At 38.2% G+C, this 13,988-nt stretch overlaps 1 protein-coding gene across 4 annotated transcripts in view; it reads right to left on the bottom strand.

Annotated features, from left to right (window-relative positions):
* Positions 1–13,988, bottom strand: part of DLG5 (discs large MAGUK scaffold protein 5) — a 158,945-nt gene that overhangs the window by 21,930 nt on the left and 123,027 nt on the right. For all 4 annotated transcript variants that reach the window (XM_074232926.1, XM_074232924.1, XM_074232925.1 and 1 more), the window contains 6 exons: positions 12,682–13,716; positions 10,969–11,101; positions 7,617–7,761; positions 5,844–5,965; positions 4,586–4,675; positions 3,954–4,122 (listed from right to left, as the gene is read on the bottom strand). In XM_074232926.1, coding sequence (XP_074089027.1) covers positions 3,954–4,122; positions 4,586–4,675; positions 5,844–5,965; positions 7,617–7,761; positions 10,969–11,101; positions 12,682–13,716 — 1,694 coding nt within the window. The remainder of the gene's footprint in view (positions 1–3,953; positions 4,123–4,585; positions 4,676–5,843; positions 5,966–7,616; positions 7,762–10,968; positions 11,102–12,681; positions 13,717–13,988) is intronic.

Below are 13,988 nucleotides of genomic sequence, written 5' to 3' on the forward strand. Positions count from 1 at the left end.
AACCATAATTTGGAAGCATTCCTGACCCATATAGTTTATAAATGTTTGGGATCAACAATAAATAAATAAGTGAATGAATAAATAAATGTTTGGGGTCTAGGAGCGAATAGAAGACTCTAGAAAAATAGGATAACTTTCAGGAGGAGGTCAATCCAGGAGAAGCAATACAGAGGGAATTTATTTTTTGTTTTATTGGCCAACTATGCAAAGTGATGCAAATCAATCATAAGAATTAAGCCATTGCAAATCCAAGCCATTAAAAATAATTTTTAAAAAAAATACCAGCAGTTTTGCATGGTAGCATCACAATTACCATGCAAATGCTCCCCGGGGAAATTATCCAAACGTGTCAAACAGGCACAAGGAGAGGTGCACAATACTGCTAGAGGAGAACCTTATGTCAGTCAGGCCAACCTCAAACTCCTTAGGGAGGAGAACCTAGGCCTGGGAGCCACGGGAAGTCTCAGAAAAGATCTATTACGGTACAGATATCTGGAAGGGGTAGAAGATTCAGGAGAGAAGGAGAAGAAAAACTCAGACACAGAACAGCAGACACTGAGAAATGTAATAGGAGGAAGAAGAGGAGCAGAAGAAGAAGAGAACCAAGATATTTTTCTTCATCATAACATTTACTTTATGCTGTCGCCTGTTTTAGTTCTAACTGTCAAACATTTCACCTTCATATTGGGGCCACTTGAGATCAGAAACCATGGCATTTCATCCTTGAGATATCTAACCCTACAAGGCAGATCTTCACACCATCTTCACTAATTTGAGACAATCTTGTGTTTAGCTCAGTTGGGCAGCAAACCACTGTGCTCCTCCCTTATTCCCTCCCAAGTTTAAGTTTATCATCTATAATCAACTTTCTTCTCCATTGATCTGTAAGGTCTTTACACAGGGATTTGTTCCATTCTTTGAAATGTATCCTCCAATTCCTACTCTAATGCCCAAGCAGATAGTATATTGATTAATGCTTATTAATTGACAGTCTTTACATTAAGATTCTGACTCAAATCTTCTCCATCTCATCTTTATTTATATAGATAAGGGCAGCTAGGTAGTGCAGAGCATTGGTCTTGGAATCAGGAGAACAAGAGTTCAAATCTAGGCTGAGACACTTGACTGGTTGTGTGACCTTGGGCAAATCACTTTAAAGTCACTTAACCCTGATTGCCTCACATCCGGGGCCATCTCCAGTGATCCTGATTCATATCTGACCACTAGACCCAGATGGCTCTGGAGGACAAAGTGAGACTGATCACATCACTCAAATCCAATTCAGGTGCTTGTTATGGCATCACCTCCCTGACATCATGATCTACTTCGAAAATGAAGGATAATTAGAGCTAGATAATATTCAAACTTTAAGTTCCTCCAAGAAACTTTACCACAGTTTTCCAACCAAAACTAATCTCTTGCTTAAGTGAATTTCTTTATAGTTGTTCTTCAGTCCTGTCTGAATATTCTGGGGAACCCCATTTGGGGTTTTCTCCAGAGTGATTTGCCATTTCCTTCTCAAGCACATTTTACAGATGAGGAAAATTAAGGCAGACAGGATGAAGTGAATAGCCCAGGTTCACACAGATAATACGTGTCTGAGGTCATTTTGGAATTCACTATGATAAGTCTTCCTGACTCCAGGCCAGTCACTATATCAATTGCCCTCTGAATTTCTACTATACTTTAAATTAGTATCATATATTTTAACACATAATCATAGAGCCTTAGAAATTTAGAGCTGGAAGGAACCTGATCTAATCCCCTTTACCCATGTACTCACCTACCCTTATAGAAATCTGAAGCTCAGAAAAGGTAAATAATTTGCCCAAGATTATTACTAGCTATTTATTGACAAAAATTAGATCTCCAAACTCAGTCAATTCTGAGACCTTTCAATTCCAACATGCCTTTTAAATCAAAAAATAAACAATAAACATTAAGGCCTACTATGTGCAGATACTGTGCTAAGGCAGTCCCTGCCCTCAAGAAGTTTCCAATCTAATCTAATCATTTCTAGAATCCCACTTTAGATTCAAAAGTCTAATTTAAAATAATCTGGTTGAAAGAACAATAAAAAACTGATCATATCCTTTGACCCAGCAATACCAATCCCAGGTCTACATCAAGAAGAAATCATGAAAAATGAGAAAAGTCTCACATGTTCCAAAATGTTCACAGCAGCTCTTTTTGTAGTGACAAAGAATTGGGAATTGAGGGGATGCCCATCAATTAAGAAATGACTGAAGAAGTTATGGAGCACTATTATTCAATAAGAAACCATGAATAGTTGCACTCTATAGAAGTATGGAATGAATTACAAGAACTGATGTTGAGCAAAGGTTGCAGAACCAAGAGAACATTGTGAGCTGATCAACCCTGTTGGATGCAGCTGCTCTCAGCAGTTCAGAAAACTAGGACAACCCTAGGAGACCTGCTATGGACAATGCTATCCCCATCCACAGGAAGAAAAACAAAACAAAACAACAAAAATACCCCTATGGAATCTGAATAACATTCACTTTTTAATAATTTCCCTTATGTTTTTCTTTCCTATCTCATGGTTTTCTTTCTTTTTCCTTTATCCTAATTCCTCATACAGAAAATGACAGATCTGTAAACATGTTGAACATAAATGTCTATGTACAATATTCACTAGACTGTTTGCCACTGAGGAAAGGGAGGGTGGGAAGTTGAGGATGGAAGGAAATTGTGTAACTTAAAAGTATACGTATGCATGTGGATGAATGCTGAAAAGCTTTCATAACACGTAATTGGAAAATATAATAAAATATCAATTAAAAAATAATATAGTGAGTTTCTACCTGGTTAAACAACAGATAATAGAATAGGGAAAGCACTGATGGGTGGGTGAATATAGATAAGAATAACCTGGATTAGCATTCAAATAATGTTAAAGTTAACCTGAGTTTCCAAAGTGTGATTTAACAACCCTGTTACTGAAGAGTCTAAGCCCATGGATCTCTTAGGATTAAGAGCTCTGAGTTCAATCCGGCTGAGAGCACTAGATTCACCATAAATATGGTGATAGCAAGACTTTTAAATAGGAGTGGGATTGGAGGGGTGGGGAAGGAGGCACCACTAGGCCAGGTCAGGTCAGAAACAGAGCAGTCAAAGTTTGAGATTAGATTGGGCTCATGGGAGGACCTAGTCTCCACAAAGGACTATTTCTAACTGTTCAGTAACAGGAAAAGTCACAAAAGTTAGCAAAGAAGGGAATGGATTATACTCTAAGAGAGACTTCTAGCCACAAATCAGTCTCATCCAAAGGGTTTGTGCTATGGCAGGAACTGAAATAACAGATTTTAAGTCCCTACAGATTCTAACTTCTAATATTCTAAAGAACTGGGGTAGAATTGAGTAAGGAAATGAATGATGAAGAGAAGATTCAACTACTATCAGAGAGCTCAGAGGAGACAAAGATAACAAAAGGACCATAACTTATCCTGGGCTTTCCTCTTCCCTCTCCCTCTTACATTATACAGTGAAGAGTAGAAACTTGGAGACTCAAAACCTGAGTTCAAATCCCAGCTTTACCACTTCCTACCTGTGTAACCTTGGACAAATAATTTAACTTCTTTGGACTTCAATTTTTTCATCTATTTAAATGAAGGGGCTGGACTAGATGATTCTATGGCTCCTCTGGATCTAAAACTATGATACTCTAAATATGTCATTTGATGATTTTCTAAGTACAGCAAAGTCCCTTAAGAATGTGTCCTAAACCTGTTTTCTACCCCTCTTCCCACAATATGTAAAAGCAGTACTTGCATGTACAACAAGTGTTTAATTAATATTTGCTGACTGATTATTCTAACAGCAGACCAGCCTTGAGTTAATTAACAGAAGACAAAACTGTTGCCCATTTTTCTTGCCAATTAGATCATGTTTTTTCACTTGATTTCTCAAAAAACAGCAATAGTCACATTTACCTGTCCTTCCTTCGCTCCCCTATCGAAGCTGGGCTGATAGCAATCCTAGGCAATGTGGAAAGTGAGCTCTGAGACTGGCTACTGGCAAAAGATGAGGTCTCTAGGTTCAAAGGTGACTGGGGAGGAGTGATCAGACTAGGACTACTGCATTCAGAGTGTGACAATGAACCTGCCAAGAGAAAAGAAGATGGACCATTTCTCTGATGCTCAATAGAATTTGTGGCTGAAGGCTAACCCCAGTCAAGACACCCAGCCTCCAAAAAGCCTTCATCAGCTACACTGTCTTCAGTGGTGTCTTTTTTTCTCCAATGGGCTCCTGGTCTCCATATAATATGTACCACATCGAGCAGGTTTTCATCAGAAACTGCCTGTTATCAATAGCAACTATTTCAAGCAATATCCCCAGAATAAGTTATTGCCCCTAAAACTAGATGGTAAGCTCTTTGATAATAAGAGTCATGTCTCCTTTTTTTTCATATCTTCTCCCCATTCCAACACAAGTGACAACAGACAGTTGTCCAACACTGGTAAACATAAATAAATAAATTGTTAAAAATCAGGAAACCCACCCAGAAAATAAAGTACAGGTAATAATACAAAGCATCAGGGAAAGAGAAGAAAGGGGATATTACCTCTATCAGAGCCCATGACAGACCGAGGGTATCTTGGCGTTAGTGGAATTTTGATGCGTTCTGTCCGAAACTGCAAGTTACTCGAAGATCCTATTTTTTTAAAATCATAAAGAAGTTTCACAATTCAGCTCAACAAGCATTTCCTAAACACCTGACATCTATCATCTAGGGTACCAGACACTGGAGATCACAAAGACAAGAAATTTAAAAATCACTTTTTCTCTTAAAGTCCAAAGAGAAACAGTCCAGAATACAATATTTATAAATTACAGAAAAACTATTTTGATTAGGTCTGATCCTGCAAATTCCCTCAAAATGATCCAACTATTATTTTTTTTAAAAACCCAACAGTATAAGGTAGACAGAGAAATGGAAACTTGACCCACTGATCTGGCATAAATTCTCCTAATCCCAAATGCTCTAAGGATAAGAACATTCAAGACAAATCTCAAGCCCAAGGAGCAAGAACAGTTTTCCAAATCATCAAGATAACTAGTTCTCTCTTTTCTCCCTGAAGGTCACAGTACTTCAACTCTTAGTAAAGTAGTCTGTCAGGATATTGATATCCACTTCCATTATTGGCTGCAAAGAACAAACATCCAACTCTTCACATGCTCTCTCCATGGGCTGTAGTTGATTCACTTACTTCCTAAGACCTGGAAGAGCAGTCCTATACACACTAGCTTTTTATTAGTTAACCAATCTGCCCAGAAACATTGACAATGCATAGAGTTGTCATCTCTCACTGATGATTCTTGAAATTTGTTCCTTCAAACAACTGAACTGTCCCTAGTTAACTTAAACTCAGAAAATGCTTTATTCAAAATTAGACACGTCCTTTGTCATCCTCCATCTTAAATTTCCACTTGGATATAAAGATCCCAGAAATGTCCAAAACCATTGGGAGGAAACTCCTGAAATATTACTCCAGCAAATTCTACACTGGTTCTCAGATTGCTTCATGGGTACACACAATCACAAAAGGAAACAAATCAGAATACATAACAAAATTCTGTTGCTACATTAGTACATGGTCCTGAAAGTAGTCCCTTGTCTTTGCAACCACACACCACCAAGGTCCTTTTGTTTTGATCCACAAAGAATCAAATGAACAAAAACCACACAAAAGGAAAAATTCTGCACAAGATACCAAATTTGGTGCATTTATTTCCAAGGCTTTCAGGAAAGAGTGACAGAAGTCTATTTGCTAAAACCTTAAGGGACAAAAATTAAAAACTCTATTTGGAGATAAGGTTACCGAGTCGGGCACTAGATGGCAACGAGTTGGATCCATGGGAGGTTCTTGTCCTTGAGGTCTCTGAATAGTCACTGGAGTGTTTGTGACTTAGGTCCAGGCTCAGACGGCCCTGGTGTTGTGTGCTGCATGAGAAGCAAAGAATTTAGGTGCTTGAGGATGACAGTGAAAAGTTTCCTGTTATTTATGTCTGACTCTTTGTGACTTCATTTGGGGTTTTTCTTGGCAAAGATACTAGAATGATTTGCCATTTCCTTCTCCAGCTACTTTTACAGATGAGGAAACTAGGGCAAAAGGATTAAGGCTAATGGGATTAACCCTATTTGCCTCAGTTTCCTCATCTGTAAATTGGGCAGGGTCACACAGCTAGTAAATGTCTGATATTATATTTTAACTCAGGAAGGTAAGGAGTCTTCTTGTCTCAAAGCCTGGAACTTCATCCAAAGAATAAGTGCTAATGGTCATAGGTCCCCAAGAGAGTCCTCTCAAGATAGTAAAAGAGTTCCTGACATAAGGTTCAGGAGAAAGGAAAACTAGAATTAGAATTAAAACATCTTTTTGTCCTTAATTTGTTAGTGACATTCCCAATTACAAAAAGCCCTCCCTGAGCCTGAGTTTCCTTATTAGTCAAAAAAAAAAAAAAAGATAATATTACCCCCCAATTATCTCACAAGGATCTAAACATCAGAGTGTTAGCAAAAATGAAAATGCTTGGAGAAGTACCTTTTCTTATCTAATAGTGACTTTGAGATAATCTAATGAAGAACTGTACATGACCCAGTCAGTCAAGATCTTTCCCAGAAGGACATAACTTCCATGATTCCTCAACTTTCCAAAACTCAAAAGTATCCTGGAAGAAGAGTTTATTAAAACTATCCCGAGGGGCAGCTAGGTGGCACAGTGGATAAAGCACTGGCCCTGGAGTCAGGAGTACCTGGGTTCAAATCTGGTCTCAGACACTTAAAAATTACCTAGCTGTGTGGCCTTGGGTGAGCCACTTAAACCCATTTGCCTTGCAAAATAAAACCTAAAAAAAAAAACCAAAAACCCATCCCTACCTTATAAAAATGAATGCTAAAAATTTCAAAATATATAATTAGAAGAAAAAATAAAATACTATTAAAAAATTAAATTAAATTTTTAAAAAATTTTAAATGAAGACCAATTGTAAGAACTCTTCTCTAAGGACAAGTTCTCTTTCCTCTTTTTAGTCTGAATAGTCCATTTTGCTAGACCAGCAGATAATAACATTAATGGCAACAAGTGACATTAGATAGTGCTTGCTGTTTTATATATATAAACACCTTCTCCTTGAGCCTCTAATACCTCTGAAAGATAGAAACTATGGATATTATTATTCCCATTATTGACAAGTTGAAACAAGGATCAGAGTTGTCAAGTGACTTAAGTTCACAGAGCTAGCAAGGTCAAGAGGCCAAATCTGAAGTCAGCTTGCTTTAATGTCCAGCTTTTGCCCATTACACATAGAAATGCTTGCAAAACTAATCACTTCTTCTTGCCCAAGGACTCTCTTAAGATAGAGGCAATAATGTGCACCTATGGCTACAAGGAGAGGCAGATAACTGGGAGGCAAAGGGCTTGCCCTCACATCTTGGCTTATGGAACACAAGTCGATATTAATAAGCCTTCATTAAACACTTGCTATTTGACATTTGACAAACACTTGCTGTACTCAGAGAGGGAACAAGTCTCAACTTCTCTGTTCCTCAAGTCTCCATCTGACAAGGACTCTTCCATGACCTTCTAATTCCATACCTGGGATGCAAGTGTTGATGGTGCATCTGACTGGCAGCAGACTGGCAGCTGTTGGGGTGAACTCTATGGCTCCAAGCCGTGTAGATAGGGTTCCTCATGATGGCAGTCACTGCAGGACATGGGGCTAAATTCCTTGGAACTGTACCTGAACATGGGCCAAAAAAAAAAGTTACCACTCCATTGCTTGCCTCTTTATTCATATTTACTTAGACTCTTTAAGTAATGGTAATAGCAGTAACAACAATAGCAGACATTACATAACACTTTAAAGTTTGAAAGTTCTTTATAAACATTATCTAATTATTACATAATTCCTGACTAAGGGGGCAAACCCAGTCTTAACTGGTCCTAGAAGTGAGCCTCTCTTATATCTGTTCATTTTTATTTTAGTAATTTATGACAAATTCTTCAGGGAGAAGAGTTCCAAGGAGCTAAAGTCAGACAATGCCTCATCCTCTTGCCTTAGACCCCATTTTAAGTTCACTGTGACTCTGACAGGATGAGAGGGGGAATGTTTCATCTTCCTTCTTTTAGAATCATGATTTAATATTGCATTGATCAGTATTTTAAGTCTTTCTAAGATGTTTTCCTCTACATCATTGTTACCATTGGATAAATTGTTCTTTTCATTCTGCATATTTCACTTGGATCAATCAGTTCATAAAGATTTTCCTAGTCTTCCTTCAGAATTATGTTTCATCCTTTCTTATGGCACAATGATATTGTACTACATTCAGATAGTTTATTTAATCATTTCCCAATAGGAAGATACCCCTTTAATTTCCAATTCTGGGCTACCACAAAAAAAAAGCTAGAATAAACATTTTTCTACATAATTCCTTTTTCCTCTTTCTCCAGTTTCTTTGGGGTACCACTAAGAAGTGGTATAGCTGAGTCAAAGGATATGTACTTTACTTTCTGGGCATAATTCCAAATTACTTTCCATAATGGATGAATTGAAAAGCTTCACCAACAGTACACTAAAGTATCTTTTTTCCCATAGGTCCTCCAACAGTTGTCATCACCAGTCTGATAGGTTTGAGGTAGAATATTGAAGCTACTTTAATTTTTATTATTAATTATTAGAGATTTAGAACATTTTATCATATGGTTGTTAATAGTTTAGTTCTCATTCTTTTTCAAGGCAAGTTAAGACCCCAAGATCCTACTTCCAATGAGCAGGTAAAAATCTAAGATTCTTTTCCCTTCATTCACCTTAACAGTCCAGACAAATCATGATAGAGAAAAACCTCATTAGGAGTTTGATTATTTGAAATATTACAAGGAATCAGAGACTCAAAACTGGATGGAATCTAAGAGGGCTTCTACTCCAACTTATTCCAGCAGTTAAATTTACACACAGTTAGAAGCTCCAGCTATCTTAAAAAACAGCATTGTTTTAAACAAAGAAAGGAAGGGGGACAAGGTATGTCAAGGTCTGTATTTCAAGTGAGCAAGAGCTTGCTATCTCACTTTTACCTGATGTGAAAGCCATGCTACCTCCAGCCACCCCAGGACTTCTGGAAATTTTTTTAAATTATTATTATTTTATCAGTTAATAAGCTTTTATTATCTTCACATTCCTCATCCCTCAAAATAAAATAAATTCAAAACCTCTGAAGTAAATATTCATAATCAAATAAAAGAAGTTTCTCACTAATCACATCCAAAAATGTCCCATTCTACAGTTTGAATCCATCACCAATCTGGCAGGAAATTGGTAGCATGCTTTATAGTTGATAGCATGCTTTATCATCAGTCCTCTAGTTATCATACCTGTTCATTCCATTCATTAGAATCCTTAAGTCTTTCAAGATTGTTTTTGTTATTGTATAAACTGTTCTCCTGGTTCTGCTAACTTCATTCTGCATCAGTTCATACAAATCTTCCTATACTTCTCTACAATCATACCTTCCTCATTGTTTATAGCACAATTCCACAATACAGCTATATATCAAAATTAGTTCAATTCAAAAATAGTTCATTCCCCAACTGACAGCCTAATCCTTAGTTTCTGATTCTTTGCAGCCATAAAAAGGGCTGCCCTAAATATTTTTGTATATATCCCTGTCCTTTTCTTCTTTCTTTACTCTAAAGAACTAATATTGCTAGATTAAAGGGGATGCACAGTTTAATAACTTTGGTGGCCATAATTCCAGATTTCTTTCTAGAATGAACGGACCAAGTCACAACTCCACCAACAATTCATTAAGGAGAAAGGAAAGGAATAAACATTTATAACACATCTATTATATGTCATACTGTGTTAAATATTTTACAAATAATATATTATTTGATCCTCACAACAACTCTAGGTAAATACAATTATTATCTCCATTTTACAGTTGAGGAAACTGAGGCAAACAGAGATGAAGTGACTTGCCCAGGGTCAAACAACTAGTAAATGTCAGATCTGAACTCAGATCTTCTCAACTCCAAGCCTAGCAATTTTTCCATTATACCATCAGTTACATATTTTAGGTGTTTTCCCATAGATCTTCCAATGTTTGTCATCTTCTGTTTTGGCCAACCTTGTCAATCTGATGTTTGAGAGGTAGAACCTGAGTTATTTTAATTTACACCTTTCAAATAATTAATGTTTTAGAGCTTTTTTAGTATGAACATTGTAGCTTGGATTTCTTCCTCTTGAAAACTGCCTATTCATATTTTTTGAATAGAGAATGGATATTCTTATAAATTCAACACAATTTGACTCTTATCAGTGAAACTTGCTGCAAAGATTTCCTCCATTTCCTACTTCTCTTCTAATTTTAGCTACATTTACTCTTTATGCAAAATTTAATTTTTTATTTATGTTGAAATTTTGTGATCAAAATGTCCATTTTACTTATTATGAATTTCTCTTCTTTGTTCACAAACATTTCTCCTACCTATAGATCTGAATGTAATTTCTTTCAAGCTCCTCTAGTTTGTTTATGATAGAAATCCTTATTCCAAAATAGGACATATTTGGATATTGTCTTGTTATATACTGTAGAATTTTAATCTGTACCCATTTACTGCCAGGCTACTTTCCAATTTACCAGTTTTTTAAATAGTGAGTTCTTGCCCCAAAGCTGGGATCTTTGAGTTTATCCAACACTAAGCCCTGATGCTCCTTTGCTCTTGTATATTGTATATCTAATTTGTTGATTAGGATATACTATAAAAAGAAAGATAAAAATCACAAAAATATATAAAGTAATATGAAGAACAAGGCAACTGGGCAGTTCTCAAGGAGGCTGCTGACCAAAAAAGGATTACTTCCTCTTTTCATCTATAAGAGAAAGTTCATTGGAACTGGAAGATGATGCTCTTTCCTAGCAAACCCCAGCATCCTGGAAGTACTCACCAGCAGACACTCCACCAGAGTAAATAGGGACAAAGCCATCGCTATGTCTGGAGGAACGCTTTGGAGAGTAGGGGATCCACTCCTGAAGCTCTGGAGTGAAGTGTTCATCAGTAGCTGGAGTGTATTTCTGTGCCTAAAAACCCGAGATAAAGAGATATTCCAATGGAGCTAGAGAATGAAGGAGTGGGGGGTTGTAAATGTAGTCCTTTCCCTCCCACAAAAGCAGAACATTTTCTACATTGGGAATCCAACCTAAGTCATGATTATAACTGTTTTAGATCTAAATGGCCCCCAAGCTTTCCTCATAGGATGTCAAAGACCTGCACATGTGTGGTTTTCAAGACAAGAGAAAGATTTCAGAGAATAAGCCAGGGAATACCCAATGAAAGAAATATACTAACACAGCCCAATCTTCTTCTTTCTCAAGTGTTACTCTCTGGGAATGAAGGTCTATGGAGAAGTAATTTGTAACACAGGGATATTAGATCCTATCTGACCCTCATTCCAACTTCCCAAACTGGAAGAGATGAAAACTAACTACAAAAACTGAAGAAGAAAATGCAATAGAAAAAGAGACTCTTAAAACAAAAAATCTACTGACTGCATGTGAGAGAAAGCAAAAAAGGAAGGAAAAAGGAAGGAATAGGAGCAGAAAGAGGGGGAGAGAAAGGGGAAGGTAAAACAGAAAAGAAGAGGGAAGAGGAGAAAGTGAGAAAAAGGAGGAAGAGAGAGGAGGAAATTGAAAAAGTAAGCTCATCCTTCACATAGCCATCAAAGTCATATTCCTAAAGTACAAGTGAGATCATGTCACTCTTCTGCTCGAGACATTTCAGTGTCTCCCTTTTGCCCCTAAGATCAGATATAAATCCTTTCACAATTTGGTCTCAATCTACCTTTCTGGGCTTATTGCATGTTGCTCTCTTTCCATAACTCTGTCTCCTTTTCAGTTAAACCTATCTGCTTACTGTTCTTCCATTTTTGAATAGACTATCCCTCCACATTTGTAACTCCTTTCCTCCTGTTCTCCAACTCTTAGAATCTATTGCTTCCTTTGCAACTCAGTTCAAGTAAGACTTCATATAAAAAGACTATCTTGATCCCCTTGATTCCAAATTTTCCCCTTAATAGAATGTAAGCTACCTGAGAATAGGGATTATTTTTCTTTGTAACCTCTTTGTCAGCACATGGTAGGTGATTAATAAATTCTTATTAAATTGATGGTGGAAAAGTAGAAGGAAAAAGGGAAAGGAAGGGGGAAGAAGAAAGGAAAATCAAGAGAGGAAATGAAGGAAAGGGGGAGGGGAATAATGATGCAAGCATGCAACTCAGTCAATCAAGAACCAATAGGCATCAATGTTATGCCAGACATTATGCTAAATGTAAATGAGAATACAGTGCAAGTTTGGTTGGAATTTTTCATCTGGTTAAAGAGACAACTCTGGCTCCAAAAAAACAATTTTTTCTTGCTTCTTCATTCCCTAACCTTCTTGTTTCTACTTCTCTTGGCACTCTGGTAATACTAGCATATCATTATCTCTTTTGTTAACATTTTAGTTCCCCAACAAGTCTATAAACTGTTTGAAAAAAGGAATCAGGTCTCTTTCAATCCAGCCCCATCACAAGTAATAAACAAAACCAGAAAAACTCAGGTCATCTCTCCTGAATGTACTAAGTCTCCTTTCTTACCACCACCCACACATGACCAGGCTTTACCTGAAGTGACTGGTTAGGAATGGTTACTGGGGTGAGTTTATGCCGAAGAATTGGAGCTGATTTGGGCCGGGGTCGCTTCAGATCTGAATCGTCCCCTCTCTGGAAACTGCCATCTTCTTCACAGGTCTTCCTTCCAGGCAAGAGGGTACAGTCCCCTTCCTCTTCCCGGTAGTAGTGTCCAGGAATCCGACCTCTACCCTTATGAGGTGGAGAGTCTTGTTGGAGGCCCAGAGGGGCTGGTGCAGAAGGATGGATGGATGGTGGGCTGGTGGAAGGAGAGCTGGGGACCAGCGTGGTCTCTGATCCAGAGCTATCCTGTGGTCTATGTTTGAACTTAATGGAGTCACTCCTCTTGGGAGGGGTGGGAGGAGTTGGGGGCCCTTCTGCCTTGGAAGACTGGGGAGAATGAGCAGGTGCAGGGCCTGGGGAGAGGTAATCTACTTTGGGAGGTGTCTGGGGGCGCTTGAAGGTGTCTGGGTCAAATATTGACTTCCTCTGCTTTGGTTTCTTATAGACAGAGAATTTCTCTGTCTCTGATGAAGAGGCATTGACCATAACCTTGGGCCAGGTCCCACCACTGTGTTTCATCCCTGACCCTGCCTCTTCCAATGTGGATCCCACCAGGACACAGTCTCCGATGACAGTGTCAAAGGGAGGTAACATCCTCCGACTGCCCAAATTCACCAGTCCATACCCACGTTCCCCATAAGGATCTGAGCTAAAGGAACTCAGACTGTGTTCTGAGGTGCTGTGGCAGCTCCGATGAGGATCAACGACCTGCAAGGGTCCTCGGGGAAAGGGCTTGTGCTCACAGAAAGAGCCCCCACTGCTCCCTGGGGTGCTTGGATCCTTCTTGTCCTCAAGGCTCTCCAAATGGAAAATGTCTGTCTGTGTGGAGCTGTTGTGCTGCGTCAAGTTCCGTTTATTTTGAGCCTGGATTTCAGACCCATGGAGCCTACAGTTCAACACTTTCTCCGAGTCCTTGAGATTCTCAAAAATATTCTGACCACTCCAGGAAGAGCTCTGAGGGAACACCTAAGAGGTCCCAGAGGTAGGGAGGAAAGAGAACATTTATCATGGGGTGGCAGTAAGGACCAATTGTGTAAAACAAGGGCTGCTTAAGCAAAGAAAGTTGCAGTAATAATGATATCTCACATTGATATATCACCCTGAGACTTAAAAATTTACCAACATTATCTCAAGAATCAGACCTTCTTACTCCATAGAGACAATTTAATAACTATTTCTTTACACAAGATTAACCAGATGGCAACAGAAAAAAACAGTAATAATTATAATTTCCACCC

The sequence above is a fragment of the Macrotis lagotis genome, chromosome 4, assembly GCF_037893015.1.
Source record: "Macrotis lagotis isolate mMagLag1 chromosome 4, bilby.v1.9.chrom.fasta, whole genome shotgun sequence".
Taxonomy (NCBI): Eukaryota; Metazoa; Chordata; class Mammalia; order Peramelemorphia; family Peramelidae; genus Macrotis; species Macrotis lagotis.